Below are 18620 nucleotides of genomic sequence, written 5' to 3' on the forward strand. Positions count from 1 at the left end.
TGTAAAAGGGGTGGGGGATTTGCATTACTGGTTAAGGAGAATGCGGGAGGTAGAGCAGCAGATATGTAGACAGATTTTGGAAAGATGTAAAGGTAACAGGGTTGTAGTGGTGGGTGATTTTAACTTCCCCAATATTGACTGGGACTCACTTAGTGCTAGGGGCTTGGATGGGGCAGAATTTGTGAGGAGCATCCAGGAGGGCTTCTTGAAACAATATGTAGATAGTCCAACTGGGGATGGGGCCATTCTGGACCTGGTATTGGGGAATGAGCCCGGCCAGGTGGTCGAAGTTTCAGTGGGGGAGCATTTCGGGAGCAGAGACCATAATTCCATACGTTTTAAGGTACTTGTGGATAAGGATAAGAGTAGTCCTCGGGTGAAGGTGCTAAATTGGGGGAAGGCTAATTATAACAATATTAGGAAGGAACTAAAGAATTTAGATTGGGGGCAGCTGTTTGAGGGTAAATCAACATCTGACATGTGGGAGTCTTTCAAATGTCAGCTGATTAGAATCCAGACCAGCATGTTCCTGTGAGGAAGAAAGACAAGTTTGGCAAGTTTCGGGAAGCTTGGATAACACGGGATATTGGGAGCCTCGTCAAAAAGAAAAAGAAAGCATTTGTAAGGGTTGGAAGACTAGGAACAGATGAAGCAATTGAATATAAAGACAGTAGGAAGGAACTTAAGCAAGGAGTTAGGAGGGCTAAAAGGGGTCATGAAAAGTCATTGGCAAACAGGATTAAGGAAAATCCCAAGGCTTTTTATACATATATAAAGAGCAAGAGGGTAACCAGGGAAAGGGTTGACCACTCAAGGACAGAGATGGGAATCTATGCTTGGAGCCAGAGGAAATGGGCGAGATGCTAAATGAGTACTTTGCATCAGTATTCACCAAGGAGAAGGACTTGGTGGATGATGAGCCGAGGGAAGGGAGTACAGATAGTCTCAGTCGTCTCATTATCAAAAAGGAGGAGGTGTTGGGTGTCTTGCAAAGCATTAAGTTAGATAAGTCCCCAGGGCCTGATGGGATATACCCTAGAATACTGAGGGAGGCAAGGGAAGAAATTGCTGGGGCCTTGACAGAAATCTTTGCATCCTCATTGGCTACAGGTGAGGTCCCAGAGGACTGGGGAATAGCCAATGTTGTTCCTTTGTTTAAGAAGGGTAGCAAGGATAATCCTGGAAATTATAGGCCGGTGAGCCTTACGTCAGTGGTAGGGAAACTATCGGAGAGGATTCTTCGGGACAGGATTTACTCCCATTTGGAAACAAACAAACTTATTAGCAAGAGACAGCATGGTTTTGTGAAGGGGAGGTCATGTCTTACTAATTTGATTGAGTTTTTTGAGGAAGTGACGAAGATGATTGATGAGGGAAGGGCGGTGGATGTTGTCTATATGGACTTTAGTAAAGCCTTTGACAAGGTCCTGCATGGCAGACTGGTGCAAAAGGTGAAGTCACACGGGATCAGAGGTGAGCTGGCAAGATGGATACAGAACTGGCTCAGTCACAGAAGACAGAGGGTAACAGTGGATGGGTGTTTTTCTGAATGGAGGGATGTGACTAGTGGTGTTCCGCAGGGATCAGTGCTGGGACCTTTGCTGTTTGTAGTATATATAAATGATTTGGAGGAAAATGTAGCTGGTCTGATTAGTAAGTTTGCGGACGACACAAAGGTTGGTGGTGTTGAGGATAATGATGAGGATTGTCAGAGGATACAGCAGGATATAGATCGGTTGGAGACTTGGGCGGAGAAATGGCAGATGGAGTTTAATCCGGACAAATGTGAGGTAATGCATTTTGGAAGGTATAATGCAGGTGGGAGGTATACAGTAAATGGCAGAACCCTTAGGAGTATTGACAGGCAGAGAGATCTGGGCGTACAGGTCCACAGGTCACTGAAAGTGGCAACGCAGGTGGATAAGGTAGTCAAGAAGGCATTCGGCATGCTTGCCTTCATCGGTCGGGGAATAGTGTATAAAAATTGGCAAGTCATGTTGCAGCTGTACAGAACCTTAGTTAGGCCACACTTAGAATATTGCGTGCAATTCTGATCGCCACACTATCAGAAGGACGTGGAGGCTTTGGAGAGGGTACAGAGGAGGTTTACCAGGATGTTGCCTGGTCTGGAGGGCATTAGCTATGAGGAGAGGTTAGAAAAACTCGGATTGTTTTCACTGGAACGATGGAGGTGGAGGGGCAACATGATAGAGGTTTACAAAGTTATGAGCGGCATGGACAGAGTGGATAGTCAGAAGCTTTTTCCCAGGGTGGAAGAGTCAGTTACTAGGAGGCATAGGTTTAATGTGCGAGGAGCAAAGTTTAGAGGGGATGTGTGAGGCAAGTTTTTTACACAGAGGGTGGTGAGTGCCTGGAACTTGCTGCCGGGGAGGTGGTGGAAGCAGGTATGATAGCGACGTTTAAGAGGCATCTTGACAAATATATGAATAGGAAGCGAATAGAGGGATATGGGCCCCGGAAGTGCAGAAGGTGTTAGTTTCGGCAGGCATCAAGATCGGCGCAGGCTTGGAGGGCCGAATGGCCTGTTCCTGTGCTGTACTGTTCTTTGTTCTTTGTTCTTTGAAGGTCATTGATGAAGCAGTTGAAGTTGGTCGGGCCTTGGACACGACCATGAGGAACTCCTGCAGTGATGATTGACCTCCAACAACCACAGCCATCTTCCTTTGTGCTAGGTATGACTCCAACCAGCGGAGAGTGTTCCCCCATGATTCCCATTGACTCCAGTTTTGCTAGGGCCCCTTGATGCCATACTCGGTCAAATGCTGCCTTGATGTCAAGGGCAGTGACTCTCACCTCACCTCTTGTGGTCCGCTCTTTTCTCCATGTTTGAACCAAGGCTGTAATGAGGTCAGGAGCTGAGTGGCCCTGGCAGAACCCAAACTGAGCATCAGTGAGCAGGTTACTGCTGAGCAAGTGCTGCTTGATGGCACTGTCAACGACACCTTCCATCATTTTACTGATGGTCGAGAATAGACTGATGGGGTGGTAACTGGCTGGGTTGGATTTGTCCTGCTTTTTGTGGACTGGACATACTTGGGCAAATTCCCACATTGCTGGGTAGATTCCAGTGTTGTGGCTGTACTGAAAAAGCTTGGCTAGGGGCATGGCAAGTTCGGGAGCACAGATCATCAGTAGTATTGCCGGAATGTTGTCAGGGCCCATAGCCTTTACAGTATCCTGTGCCTTCAGTCATTTCTTGCTATCACATGGAGTGAATCGAATTGGCTGAAGACTGGCATCTGTGATGCTGGGGACTTCAGAAGGAGGCTGAGCTGGATCATTCTCTCAGCACTTCTGGCTGAGGATTGTTGCAAATGCTTCAGCCCTATCTTTTGTCCTGATGTGGTGGGGTACCCCATTATTGAGGATGGGGATATTTGTGGAGCCACCTCTACCAGTTGGTTGTTTAATTGTTCGCTACCATTCATGACTGGATGTGGCAGGACTACAGAACTTAGATCTGATCTGTTGGTTGTGAGATCGCTTTGCCCTGTCTATTGCATGCTGCTTATGCAGTTTGGCATGCAAGTAGTCCTGTATTGTAGCTTCACCAGGTTGACACCTCATTCTGAGGTATGCCTGGTGCTGCTCATGGCATGCCCTCCTGCACTATTCATTGAACCAGGTTTGGTCTCCTGGCTTGATGGTAATGGTAGATTGGGGGATATACCAGGTCATGAGGTTACAGATTGTGGGTGTGTAAAATTTTTCTGCTGCTGGTGGCCCACAGCACTTCATGGATGCCCAGTTTTGCATTGCTAGATGTGTTCAAAATCTATCCCATTTAGCACGGTGGTAGAGCAACACAGTACGATGGACGGTATCCTCAGCGTGAAGACTGGACTTTGTCTCCACAAGGACTGTGCGGTGGTCACTCCTACCAATGGACAGATGCATCTGTGACAGGCAGAGTGGTGAGGACGAGATCAGGTATGTTTTTCCTTCTTGTTGGTTCCCTCATCACCTGCCGCAGACCCAGTTTAGCAGCTACGTCCTTTAGGACTCGGCCAGTAATGGTGCTACCGATCCACTTGGTGATGGACATTGATGTCTCCCCATCCCAGTCAGTGCTTCCTTCAAGTGGTGTTCAACATGGAATACTGATTTTTGAGCTGAGGGGGAGGGGGAGGTGGGTGGGTGGGTTGTAGGTGGTAATCAGTAGGAGGTTTCCTTGCCCATGTTTGACTTGATGCCATGAGACTTCATGGGGTCTGGAGTCGATGTTGAGGACTCCTAGGGCATCTCCCTCCTGAATGAATAGCACTTTACTGGTGGACAGGACATACCCAGGGATGGTGATGGCGTTGTCTAGGACATTGTCTGTCAGCTATTTGGCGAGTATGACTATTCTGTTGGATATCTCCCAAGGAGGACTTTGCAGGGTATACAGTGCTGGGTTTGCCATCGTCATTTCCAGTGCCTAGGTCGATGCCGGGTGGTCCGTCCAGTTTCATTCCTTACTGACTTTGTAGCGGTTTGATACAACTGAGTGGCTTGTTAGGCCATTTCAGAATCAATCACATTCAAGATTTTCATTAATTGACTTCAAATTCCACCTTCTGCCATGGTGGGATTTAAACCCATATCTCCAGAGCAATACCCTGGGTCAATGTGTTACTAGTCCAGTGACAATACTACTAGGCCACCACCTCCCCACTGGACTAGTGATCTCCTTTTCATTTAATATCACAAAAACAGAAAGTACTGGAAATACTAAGCAGGTCTGGCAGCATCCTTGGAGAGGGAAACAAAGTTAACGTTCTGATGGAAGGTATTAGACCTGAAACATTAACTTTGTTTCTCTCTCCACAGATTCTGCCAGAACTGCTGAGTATTTCCAGCACCTTTTGTTTTTTTTTTAAATTAAAGTTTCATTAACTCTGTTTCTCTCTCCACATATGCTGCCAGACCTGCTGAGTATATCCAGCACTTTCTGTTTTCATTTCAGATTTCCAGCATCTGCAGTATTTTGCTTTTATATTTCCTTTTCATTTAATGCGCTTCAGTTTTGTGTGTGTGTGTCTGTGTATGTGTGTCCAATCACCGTGGTGCCTGTCCAATAATTCCCCTGACCCATGCATATTCATTCATGGGATGTGGGCGTTGCTGGCCAGATCAGCATTTATTGCCCATCTCTGATTGCCCTTGAGAAGGTCGTGGTGAGCTGTCTTCTTGAACTGCTGCAGTCCATGTGTGGTAGGTACACCCACAGTGCTGTTAGGAAGGGAGTTCCGGGATTTTGACCCAGCGCCAGTGAAGGAACGGCAATATAGTTCCAAGTCAGGATGGTGTGTGACTTGGAGGGGAACTTGCAGGTGGTGGTGTTCCCATGCATTTTCTGCCCTTGTCTTTCTAGTTGGTAGAGGTCGCGGGTTTGGAAGGTGAAAGTATTGCAAAATGTAAAAAAATACTGTCGTGTTGACTAATCAGTTTCTATGGCGGCGAGTTTACCCAGGGTGCCGCGCGTGTCAGACTGTCCCCTATCGATGACTGCAAGAGCCCAGTGCGCTGGCGCGGGGGGGAGGGAATTGCTCTGAACATGCGCAGTGCAGCTGGTGGCGCTGGACTAAGGTTTGACAGGCGGCTTGGAGGTAGGAGGAGATTGTGGGCGCAGGAGGAGAATTGGAGCCGTGGGTCGGCTGGGAAGCTTCATAAGCACATAAGGTAGGCTTGAGGCCCCGAAAAAAACCCTCCAGATCCCGCGTTTGCAACTCCGGGAATTTTATTTTATCGGGAACAGTTCCTGGCTATCAGCTTGGCGCCTGCGTGAGTATCTTGTTGACGACACAGAATGGGCGGGGCTCCAGTGTCCCAGTGACCAGGAGAGAAAATCATTGACTCATTGATTTTATTCTCACTCTGCCAACAGAGGCTGGAGAACTGAACCCAGCCAGAAGAGGAGAGGAAGGGAGAAAACTGACAGTGGAGGAAAGAAATGGTGCAATGTGTTTGGATTTCAGTACAGGGGAGGATTTACAACTTTGGGGAAACGAGAGGAAAAAATGTTCCATTGAAACTAGAATTGTCTGTTCTGAATTTCTATCCTGTACTTACAGTGATGGCTTTTGTAAACTCCTTTTACAGGATATTAGAAGGGGGGGATTTGCAGATCCACACTGAAGCCAAACATCATGTCAAGATCTGACAGGGTCACTCGATTCATCAGGACGTGAATATCATCGGCCTTTAACTGTGAAGGAGAAATGTTTGTCTGTTCTGTCTGTGGGAAAAGATTTCAGACATCAGTGTGACTGGAAAAGCACCGAGACACATTCACTCGGGTGAGAGTGTTCCAGTTCACTGACTGTGGAAAGAGCTTTAACCAGTTACACAGACTGAAAAACATTGCACCATACACAGCAGGGAGAAACCATACACATGTTCTGTGTGTGACCGAGGCTTCAACAGATCATCCAACCTGGAAGGACATAAGGATACCCACACCACGGAGAAACCGTGGAAATGTGGGGACTGTGGGAAGGCATTCAGTTACCCCTCCAAGCTGGAAACCCATCGGCGCAGTCACACTGGGGAGAGGCCATTTACCTGCGGTGTGTGTGGGAAGGGATTTACTCAACCAACCCATCTTCTGAGACACCAGCGAGTTCACACTGGGGAGAGGCCGTTCACCTGCACTGAGTGTGGGCAAAGATTAGCTCATTCCACTGACCTTCTGACACACCAGCGAATTCACACAGGGGAGAGACCATTCACCTGCTCCGTGTGTGGCAAGGGATTCACTCAGTCGTCCAACCTCACAACACACCAACTTGTTCACACTGATCAGAGACCTTTTAAATGTCCTGACTGTGAGAAGAAATTTAAAAGCAAATGGAATCTGCTGGAACACCAACGCAGTCACACTGGGGAGAGGCCGTTCACTTGCTCTGTATGTGGGAAGAGATTCACTCAGTCAAACAATCTGCTGAGACACCAGCGAGCTCACATGCAACAGCAGGGATTGGATTCTGCTGTTAATCACATCCAGGACTGAACCATGTTCATTCTGATAGTTGGAGTTTGTTGCTGCTGATGTTAATAACCCCAATAACTGGGCTAGAGTTTTATATTCTGGATAATTATCAAATAAATTTAGTTAAAAAACATTTTTGTAGAATTTTGTCCTTTCCACTTGAATGTTCAGCATCACCTGGCTGGAGCTCAGAAAGCACAATCTGGGGGGAGGATCGTACGGCGGGAACAGAACTTCAACCTGGACACAGTCCTTCAGGGACACACCAAGAGGGACAAACGGCACTTTGGTCTTTCTTGTCTCTCTTCACTGACAGCAAAGTCTGCATGTGGGTTAATCCTGAGGCTTGTAAGAAAAGTGTCTCAGCTGCTCCTTTCCATGGTTCAGAATTTCTGGGCACAGAACAGAAGGCTCCTTTACAACTGTGTTTTGAGTCAGGAAGAACAACAGTGAATGCTGGAAATGTGCTGTCAATTCAGAGATTGGTGTAAAACTGGGATCTGTTCCTGACTCAAAGTGAAATGGCAGGTTCAAGTTTCCAGTCTGAGAATGACTGTGGTAATTATGAAGATTTAATGTATTTGTGTGACAGTCCTAAGTCCACCATTTTAGCATAGGTATTATTTAAAATAAACCTATTGAAAATAAATAGATTAACAACTGCATTAAAATCACAGATAGAAGAGTTCACAGGAGCCTGCTAACTGCTGGTACAATTATACAACAGGCATTTAATCTCCAGATAAAGAAGGAGCTACAGTGTGTTTCCAAGAATTCCCTGTTTTATTGATGTGTGCATGCTAGACAGCAGGATAACTGAAAATACACAACCAAGAACATCCAAGGGGGTGTGATCCCGACAGTTACTCTGGGATCATCGCCGGTGTGAGACTCCACCACTGACCCTGCTGAAGGTTGTAGGCTGAGGGAGTGGAACCTCTAGGAGTGGACTGTAAGAAAGCTGGGTTTCAGTATCCTGGCAAATATATGGTGAGGAACCAGAGGAATCCTTACTCAGGAACTGCCTGGGGTTTTACCTGTTACTGTAGGTTCAGGGGTGAATGATGCCTGATTCCCCAAACTGTGTTACATTGAACTGAGTTTGGAACAAGACGGATTCAGTCTGAACATTTGGGTTCAGTGTAAGACAGAAGAATAGGGACAAATATCACCCACAATGGAGGGAGACAAAAAGCAGCCATTAGAGAAGCTAAGAGGTCTTTGAAAAAGATGGTGCACAATTGTGGCATTAATGGGTAAAGTTTTTCCAGCTACATCAGGAGTCAGAGACATAGTAACATTGAGTTACAGGGAATTACAGGGAGTCATAGAGTTACATCAAATCAACAGATGTAATTCTCAAATACTTTTGGTTGAAAGGCCCCTTTCAAATGGATTAGTAATCACGGACACCCCCCATCCCACCTAAGTTATACTATAAACTCCTTGTACATTTACATTTCTGAAAGTAAAGTTCATCAGTGTCCTGTTAAAGGGACTTGCAGGACAGTTTGCCGAGGCTGTCCAATATGGTGAACATTGATGTGATTGGTGAAGTGAAAACTTTTATCCTCCCTTCAGCTGAAAGGTAACTGGACAGGATCAGCAACCTGCCTGTTGAATACTTCAGCACACGGTACCTCCTTGCTCTTCCTGGAGTGGGGTTAGGCTCAGTGGCTCCTGCTGGAAGTTTCAAGTGTAACCCGACCACCCGCCTACTCACTGCACAGTTGCTGAATGTTTCAGGGTGTTTTCCTCCCCGTCTGCTGTTTCCCAGCCTGAGAGCTGGAATATCACTGACTTGCTGCCTGGTGTGCAGCATTCCTGCCATTGGGACACCGCCAGTAACTGGGACCGTGGCTTTACTCTGGGTCCAGCTGCCATACTCAGTGAATGAAGCTTGGCTTAATCGTCATTCCAGGCCCCTGGACAAGGCTGATGTGGCGGCTGCTTCCTAACCTCCCCCTGCCCCAGCCCTGCAAATCCATTCCCGGTGTGTCTCAGGCCTCCCGTCTCCTCTCTTGGGATTCTGTCAGTACGAGGCCCCGCAAATCCGGTTACGTGTCCGTTTCCAGAGCTGCCTCAGCCCCAGTGCTAGTCCAGTGACTCACTGGAAATGCGTCCCATATTCACATTACTTGAGACACCCCCTGGAAAGTCTGTAAAGGACCCCCAGGGGGTCACGGACCCCAGTTTGAGAAGCACTAGTTTGCAGGATTATTCTCCAGCATCAGTGGTTTCCTGTCCCGGATCCAGACTTGCGCTGCCTTCAGATTATAAATCTCTGTTCATATCCTGATGTAGGTTTTTTTCAATGAGAATGGGTCTGAACAATGATAGAATGTGAAGTAAATCGATGCTAACACCGATCTGACAATAATAGTTTAAAATGCCCCTCAACGGACTCAGATCAGCTGCTTCCCGGGTGCACAGAAGTGGACCACTTTCCACCGTCTCCCGCTTTGTATCAGGGCAGCTGCTTCTGGAGATTGAACAGAGGACCAGCCAGTCTTTCCCCAGCCTGAGGTCCTGACAGTCTGCCCCTAGATGGAGGCCCAGACATTCTTCCCCCAGCCAGAGATCTAGACGTTCTGTTTGCAGATGGAGGGCCAGACAGTCTGTCCGTGGAATGAGGTCCAGACGGCTGTCTGCAGATGGAAATCTGGGCATTCTGTCCGCCGACTCAATCTGTGTTTAAAGTTTTATTAAATGCCTCTATTTCTAACTATTTAATTGAAATGATCTAATGTGTGAATTGATTTGATTAAGTGGGTGTCTTCAACCAGCACATTTATTGAAGGGACATTTCTGAGTCAGTGAATTGTTGACAATTAGTGAATGATGACCTGAAACATTAACTCTGCTTCTCTCTCCACAGATGCTGCCAGACTGCTGAGTATTTCCAGCATTTCTTGTTTTTATTTCAGATTTCCAGCATCCGCAGTATTTTACTTTTAATATCCTAATAGATCAGTCTGTCCATAGGGAATTGGATCATTGCCATCATGTGGTGTCAAAGGTTTGAATCTGAAAATAACTTCTGATAGGAGTCATGTGTAATTTTCCTGATAATTTTTTCTCTCTCACAGCTAACTTGTTGATCCTGTCCCGAGGAAGGCGCAAAGAGAAATGGAGAGAATCAAAGTGACCCAGAGATGGAGAATCAGAGAAAGTCCATCATTTTACTCTTCATCTCAGACAGTTACATCCGTTTCTAAATTTCTTGTATGAACGAGTTACAAAGAATAATTATTTCTCAGCTTCCAATTTCAATGACACAAAGTTCATTTTCCAGGAAACTGGGAATACTCTTCAACTTCTGAGTTCCTGCACCAACATGTGTATTTATGCAGTGCAGTGACTAGTGTTACCTCTAAGCTGATCAGCTGCATCGCAACCCAAAAGTCTCCTCGCAGGCCGTGCACGCACGGTCGCTTATAAAAAAATTAGAGGGGCCGCACACAAAGAAATCACCCGCGTAAAGAACAAAGAACAGTACAGCACAGGAACAGGCCATTCAACCCTCCAAGCCTGCGTCGATCATGATGCCTGTCTAAACTAAAACCTTCTGCACTTCCGGGGTCCGTATCCCTCTATCCCCATCCTATTCATGTGTTTGTCAAGATGCCTCTTAAACGTCGCTATCGTACCTGCTTCCACCACCTCGCCCGGCAGCAAGTTCCAGGCACCCTCTGTGTAAAAAAAAAAAACAACTTGCCTCGCACATCCCCTCTAAACTTTGCCCCTTGCACCTTAAACCTATGTCCCCTCGTAACTGACTCTTCCACCCTGGGAAAAAGCTTCTGACTATCCACTCTGTCCATGCCACTCATAACTTTGTAAACCTCTATCATGTCGCCCCACCTCCGTCGTTCCAGTGAAAACAATCTGAGTTTATCCAACCTCTCCTCATAGCTAATACCCTCCAGACCAGGCAACATCCTGGTAAACCTCTTCTGTACCCTCTCCAAAGCCGCCACATCCTTCTGGTACTGTGGCGACCAGAATTGTACGCAATATTCCAAGTGTGGCCGAACTAAGGTTCTGTACAGCTGCAACATGACTTGCCAATTTTTATACTCGATGCCCCAACCGATGAAGGCAAGCATGCCGTATGCCTTCTTGACTACCTTATCCACCTGCGTTGCCACTTTCAGTGATCTGTGGACCTGTACGCCCAGATCTCTCTGCCTGTCAATACTCCTAAGGGTTCTGCCATTTACTGTATACTTCCCACTTGTACTCTAAACAAAATACATGGAAAATTGGCAGTGACCCAGAGTAAATTCAGACGGAATTAGTCAAAAAGAAAAAGGAAGCGTTCGTAAGGGCTAGAAGGCTGGGAACAGACGAAGCCCTTGAGGAATATAAAGAGAGTAGGAAGAAACTTAAGCAAGGAGTCAGGAGGGCTAAAAGGGGTTACGAAAAGTCATTGGCAAACAGGATTAAGGAGAATCCCAAGGCTTTTAATACGTATATAAAGAGCAAGAGGGTAGCCAGGGAAAAGGTTGGCCCACTCAAGGACGAGGAGGGAATCTATGTGTGTGGCCAGAGGAAATGGGCGAGGTACTAAATGAGTTCTTTGCATCAGTATTCACCAAAGAGAAGGACTTGGTGGTTGATGAGTCCAGGGAAGGGAGTGGTCTGGGTCATGTCATTATCAAAAAGGAGGAGGTGTTGGGCGTCTTGCAAAGCATTAAGGTAGATAAGTCCCCAGGGCCTGATGGGATCTACCCCAGAATACTGAGGGAGGCAAGGGAAGAAATTGCTGGGGCCTTGACAGAAATCTTTGTATCCTCATTGGCTACAGGTGAGGTCCCAGAGGACTGGAGAATAGCCAATGTTGTTCCTTTGTTTAAGAAGGGTAGCAAGGATAATCCTGGAAATTATAGGCCGGTGAGCCTTACGTCAGTGGTAGGGAAATTATTGGAGAGGATTCTTCGGGACAGGATTTACTCCCATTTGGAAACAAACAAACTTATTAGCGAGAGGCAGCATGGTTTTGTGAAGGGGAGGTAGTGTCTCACTAATTTGATTGAGTTTTTTGAGGAAGTGACAAAGATGATTGATGAAGGAAGGGCAGTGGATGTTGTCTATATGGACTTTAGTAAATCCTTTGACAAGGTCCCTCATGGCAGACTGGTACAAAAGGTGGAGTGACACGGGATCAGAGGTGAGCTGGCAAGATGGATACAGAACTGGCTCGGTCATAGAAGACAGAGGGTAGCAGTGGAAGGGTGCTTTTCTGAATGGAGGGTGGTGACTAGTGGTGTTCTGCAGGGATCAGTGCTGGGACCTTTGCTGTTTGTAGTGTATATATAAATGATTTGAAGGAAAATGTAGCTGGTCTGATTCGTAAGTTTGAGGACGACACAAAGGTTGATGGAGTTGCGGATAGCGATGAGGATTGTCAGAGGATACAGCAGGATATAGATGGGTTGGAGACTTGGGCGGAGAAATGGCAGATGGAGTTTAATCCGGACAAATGTGAGGTAGTGCATTTTGGAAGATCTACTACAGGTGGGAAGTATACAGTAAATGGCAGAACCCTTAGGAGTATTGACAGGCAGAGAGATCTGGACGTACAGGTCACTGAAAGTGGCAACGCAGGTGGATAAGGTAGTCAAGAAGGCATACGGCATGCTTGCCTTCATCGGTCGGGGCACAGAATATAAAAATTGGCAAGTCATGCTGCAGCAGTACAGAACTTTAGTTAGGCCACACTTAGAATATTGTGTGCAATTCTGGTCGCCACACAACCAGAAGGACGTGGAGGCTTTGGAGAGGGTACAGATGAGGTTTACCAGGATGTTGCCTGGTCTGGAGGGCATTAGCTATGAGGAGAGGTTGGATAAACTCAGATTGTTTTCACTGGAACAACAGAGATGGAGGGGCGACATGATAGAGGTTTACAAAGTTATGAGTGGCATGGACAGAGTGGATAGTCAGAAGCTTTTTCCCAGGGTGGAAAAGTCAGTTACTAGGGGACATAGGTTTAAGGTGAGAGGAACACGGTTTAGAGGGGATGTGCGAGACAAGTTCTGTACACAGAGGGTGGTGAGTGCCTGGAACTTGCTGCCGGGGGAGGTGATGGAAGCAGGTACGATAGCGACGTTTAAGAGGCATCTTGACAAATACATGAATAGGATGGGAATAGAGGGATATGGACCCCGGAAGTGCAGAAGGTTTTAGTTTAGACAGGCATCATGATCGGCACAGGCTTGGAGGGCCGAATGGCCTGTTCCTGTGCTGTACTGTTCTTTGTTCGTTTGGAAATTAAAGAATGCGCTGAAATATCCAGAGTCTCATTGTAAAATCAATTAAACAATGAAAATATTACATTTGGGTTTAATTTGATCTTATATCATCTTCCAGTGGCCTGTCCTGAATGGCCAAGCTCTAATTTTAATGTTGTGCCACTTTGTTCTGGGCTCCCCCAACAAAGGAAATAATTTCTCTTTATTGACCCTATTAGATCATTTAATCTCCTTAAATACCTCAATTAGATCACCCTTAATCTTCTATACTCACTGGAATACAAACCTAGTATATGTGACCTGTCCTCACAATTTAACCATTTTACCTCAGATGTCATTCTGGTGAATGTGCATTGCACCCCGTCCATGGCCAATATATCCTTCCTGACAGGCGGTGCCCATGTTTGAACACAGTTACTCCAGATGAGGTGTAACCACAGCCTTATCCAACTGTAGAATTACTTTCACCTCTTTATATTCCAGCCCTCTTCAGATAGAGGCTAACATTCTAGTACTATTTTCATTCTTTTTTTCTACCTGTCCACTAGTTTTTAGTTATTTCTGTACATGGACCCCTAAATCTCTCTGTCCCTCCACAGTTCCTAACTTTTAATAATTTAGAAAATACTCTGATCCATCTTCCTTTAGATCTAATGTGAATGACCCTCAGATTTCCCACACTGAACTCCATCTGCCACTGTTTTGCCCACTCACTAAATCTATCAATGTCCCTTTGTAACTTTTTGTTGCCATCTACAATACTCAAAGTGCCACCTAACTTAATATTGACAACAAACTTGAATATACGGCTCATTATTTCTTCATCGAAGTCATTGATAAATATTGTGGAAAGCCAAGGTCCCAGTACAGATCCCTGAGGGATACGGCTGGACATATCCTGCCAACTGGAGTACATACCCAATACCCTGCTCTCTGTCCCCTACCTCCGAGATAATTCCCTATCCAAGTCATAGGTTGCCTCAAATTCCAGGCACTTTCATGTTTTCTAACTGTCTCGTGTTGAAACTTATTGAATGCCTTCTTGAAGTCAATATAAGTAACATCAGACACTCCATTACTACCATGTAAGTGACCTCCTCAAAAATACAATATGGTAAGTTAGACATGACAACGTTTTACAAATCCATTCTGTCTCTCTGATCTGATCATCTTTGTGCAGGTGATAATGGAGTGAAGGATACAGACCCCCTGAACCTCTCCGGACTAGAGATTTTCCCATTGATGAACTCTATCATCTTACATAAGATGTAGAATTAATCTCACTATGTGTTCATCTCCTGTGCAATCTAGCTGTTTCTCCATAATGTATATGTCTGCCTTTCTCCCTGTCACGCTCTCATTCACTTTGTCTCACTCTCTCACTGTGACATTGATTCTCCATTTCAGTCACAGGGTAGCTGCTACTCCAGGGTCAACACAACACTCAAGATGAGCCCAGGGCTGTGACCTCATGCACACACAATTGGACCAATGTTCCCAATCATTTCTAATCAGGATCTGTGAAGCTGATGATGGATAAAAAACATTAACCAGACTGGAAGGAAGTTGGATTCATCCTGGTGAGTCAGGTGCTGACTTAAACACCCACTGATCTACCCTTTGTGATAGTAACATTTCCTTACTACGAGTGTTTGGAAAAGGCTGATTTTTGTACAGCCATAATGCTGATTTCTCCAGATATGTAAAAATTGCTACAATATAATTCCCAATTTAATTTTAAACATGCGAATGAAATGATTTGAACCAACTGCCGTTAGGTTTAACTGTGGGTTTATAATGTTGGCACCTTCAGAGAGTCTCATCGACCTCAAAACACCAGTTAAATACATCTCTGGAGTGGATTTAACTTTAAACCGGGTTTGCAGGTGTGATGCTGTATTCACACATCAGAGGCGAGAGAGAGATGTGGGCCACATACTAAGTCAAGTAGCTGAAAGTGATTAACAGACTAGGTTTTGTGTTTAGTGATCCTGGGTGTTGTAACCAATACCTTCCCTGGATCCCAAGACTAGGAGAGGCACTCTGGAAGGTATGGGGAGCTGGGACTTGTCTGTGAGAGTAACCAAAGGTATGAGAACTGAAATAATCTAAAGGTAGAAAGGAGAAAAGGCCCAAAAGTGCAACAGTCGTTAACAAGACATCTTGGAGAAATTAAGCACCGACAATGTATGCATTTGAAGAAAACATTACTTCATTTGATGGATATCAGAATATTAAACTCCAGCCCAGTTATAGGGGTTACTAAAATCAGCAGAAATAAAGCCCAACTGTCAGAATGAACATGGTTCAGTCCTGAATGTGATTAACAGCAGCAATAACAGTAGAATCCATTCCTGGCATTCACTTGTGAACTCTCTGGTGTTTTACAGGTTGTATGAATGAGTGAATCCCTTCCCGTGAAGAGACCCTCCCCAGTGTGAACTGCCTGGTGTGTCACAAGTTTGACTGACAGTGAATTCCTTCCAAAATATGGATCAGGCGAACGGCCTCTCTCGTGCGAATTCGCTGATGTTTCTGGAGGCTGAATGAGTTTTTGAATCCCTTCCCACATACTAAGGTGAATAGTCTTTCCCCAGTGTGATTATCAATCAATTTCCAGTTCAGATGGGCAATTGAATCCCCTCCCAGTCCCCATATTTCCGTGGTTTCTCCGTGGTGCAGGTTTCCCCGTGTCTCTCCAGGTTGGACGATCAGTTGAAGGCTTATCCACACACAAAACTCTCGTCTGATAACTTGCATTTATATAGAGCCTCTAATGTAGTAAAAACATCCCAAAGCCCTTCAGAGGAGATTTAACAGCAGCCACATTAACATTGATCATTCCCTATGCGTCTGTGTTCATGTTTCCAATTTGGTCGCCAAAACACTGCTATAGTTTCCATACAATAAAAATTGAAATGTACATATTTTCCCAACGTAAATCAGCGGCTCGTGTAACACTCGTGTTTGTAAAACAGCAGATCTCCTGGCTCAGTATGATCTGTGCCATGGGAGATCTGTTGGGAATATAATATATACTGTTATGATGAAAGGACATCGACCTGAAATATTAACTTTTTCTCCCTCCAGATGCTGCCTGACCTGCTGAGTATTTCCAGCATCTTCTGTTTTTAATAATACCTTGGGCCCTTTGTTTCCCAGTTTTGTTTCTACTGTTCCTGCATTCATCTAATCCCATTGTTTTTCCCCTGTACACTTTTCATTGTATTTTTCCTGATTGTTTTCTTCATTATACATCTACTTGATCCGTTTGCTGTCTGCTTTACATCTTTCCATCCTGACTATTCAGACTTTGTTCCCAAAGTTGATAAGAATGTCAGGTGTGCCATACAGCCTGATGTATAACACTATTTCAGGTGGTGGGAGATTACTGAGTACAATGCAAATTTCCAACTGTTTAACATCAGAAAATGAAGCGGAGATCTCCTATGTTGCAGGAGGTATTCATTCTGAAGGAATACCTGAAACAGGAACCATTAATGCATCTCTTTCAAATGATGATTGACCGGATGTCTATTTCCCCATTTTATTCGTTTATGGGATGTGGGCATCGCTGGCTAGGCCAGCATTTATTGCCCATCCCTAATTGCCCTTGAGAAGCTGGTGGTGAGCTGTCTTCTTGAACCACTGCAGTCCATGTGAGGTAGGTACACCCACAGTGCCGTTAAGAAGGGAGTTCCATGATTTTGACCCAGTGACAGTGAAGGAACGGCGATATTGTTCCAAGTCATGATGGTCTGTGGCTTGGATGGGAACTTGCAGGTGGTGGTGTTCCAAAGCATCTGCTGCCCTTATCCTTCTAGGTGGAGGAGGTCATGGGTTTGGAAGATGCTGTCCAAGGAGCCTTGGTGCATTGCTGCAGTGCATCTTGTAGATGATACACACTGCTGTCACTATGCGTTGGTGATGGAGGGAGTGAATGTTTATGGATGGGGTGCCAATCAAGTGGGCTGCTTTGTCCTGGATGGTGTCGAGCTTCTGGAGTGTTGTTGGAGCTGAATCCATCCAGGGAAATGGAGAGTATTCCATCACACTCCTGATTGTGGCTTGTAGATGGTGGACAGGCTTTGGGGAGTATGGAGGTGAGTTACTCGGCACAGGATTCCTAGCCTCTAGGAATAGAATAGTTCGGTGCTTGATGGCCGGCATGGACACGATGGGCCGAAGGGCCTGTTTCTGTGCTGTATAACTTAGTCTATGACCTGCTCTTGCAGCCACAGTATTTATATGGCTACTCCAGTTCAGTTTCTGCTGAATGGTAACCCCTAGGATGTTGATCGTGGCGGGGGGTTCAGCAATCGTAATGCCATTGAATGTCAAGCGGAGATGGTTAGATTCTCTTTCAGAACCATGGAACAATTATGGCACAGAAGGAGGCCATTCAGCCCATCATGTTGGTGCCAGCCAAAAAACAAACTAACCGCCCAATCTAATATCACCCACAGGATCACAGAGTGCAGAAGAGGCCCTTTGGCCCATCGAGTCTGCACCAATGCATTAAAGACACCTAACCTGTCTACCTAATCCAATTTGACAGCACTTGGCCCATAGCCTTGAACGTTATGACATGCCAAGTGCTCATACAGGTACTTTTTAAAGGATGTGAGGCAACCCGCCTCGACCACCCTCCCAGGCAGGGCATTCCAGACCGTCACCACCCTCTGGGTAAAAAAGTTCTTGCTCAAATCCCCCTTAAATCTCCCGCCCTTCACCTTAACCTTATGACCCCTCGTAACTGACCCTTCAACTGAGGGGAACAGCTGCTCCATATCCACCCTGTCCATGCCCCTCATAATCTTGTACACCTCGATCAGGTCACCCCTCAGTCTTCTCTGCTCCAGTGAAAACAACCCAAGCCTATCCAACTTCTCTTCATAGCTTAAATGTTCCATCCCAGGCAACATCCTGGTGAATTGCCTCTGTACCCCCTCCAGTGCAATCACATCCTTCCTATAATGTGGCGACCAGAATTGTACACAGTACTCCAGCTGTGGCCTTACCAATTTTCTGTACAACTCCAACATGACCTGCTTGCTTTTGTAATCTATGCCTCGATTGATAAAGGCAAGTGTCCCATATGCCTTTTTCACCACTCCATTAACCTGCCCTTCTGCCTTCAGAGATCTATGGATAAACACGCCAAGGTCCCTTTGTTCCTCGGAACTTCCCAGTGTCAGGCCATTCATTGAATACTTCCGTGTCACATTACTCCTCCCAAAGTGTATCACCTCACACTTTTCAGGGTTAAATTCCATCTGCCACTTTTCTGCCCATTTGACCATCCCGTCTATATCTTTCTGTAACCTAAGACACTCCACCTCACTGTTCACCACTCGGCCAATCTTTGT

General features: G+C 45.8%; 1 protein-coding gene across 1 annotated transcript in view; it reads left to right on the forward strand.

The window, feature by feature from the left end:
• Positions 1-4313: 4313 nt before the first annotated feature.
• The window catches only part of LOC137351488 (zinc finger protein 271-like), a 40594-nt gene continuing 26287 nt past the window's right edge, over positions 4314-18620 (forward strand). Inside the window, exons 1-3 of the mRNA XM_068015936.1 lie at positions 4314-4403; positions 6356-7012; positions 15782-15829. Of these exons, the coding sequence (XP_067872037.1) occupies positions 4314-4403; positions 6356-7012; positions 15782-15829 (795 nt within the window). The remainder of the gene's footprint in view (positions 4404-6355; positions 7013-15781; positions 15830-18620) is intronic.

Source organism: Heterodontus francisci, chromosome 36 (genome assembly GCF_036365525.1).
Source record: "Heterodontus francisci isolate sHetFra1 chromosome 36, sHetFra1.hap1, whole genome shotgun sequence".
Taxonomy (NCBI): domain Eukaryota; kingdom Metazoa; phylum Chordata; class Chondrichthyes; order Heterodontiformes; family Heterodontidae; genus Heterodontus; species Heterodontus francisci.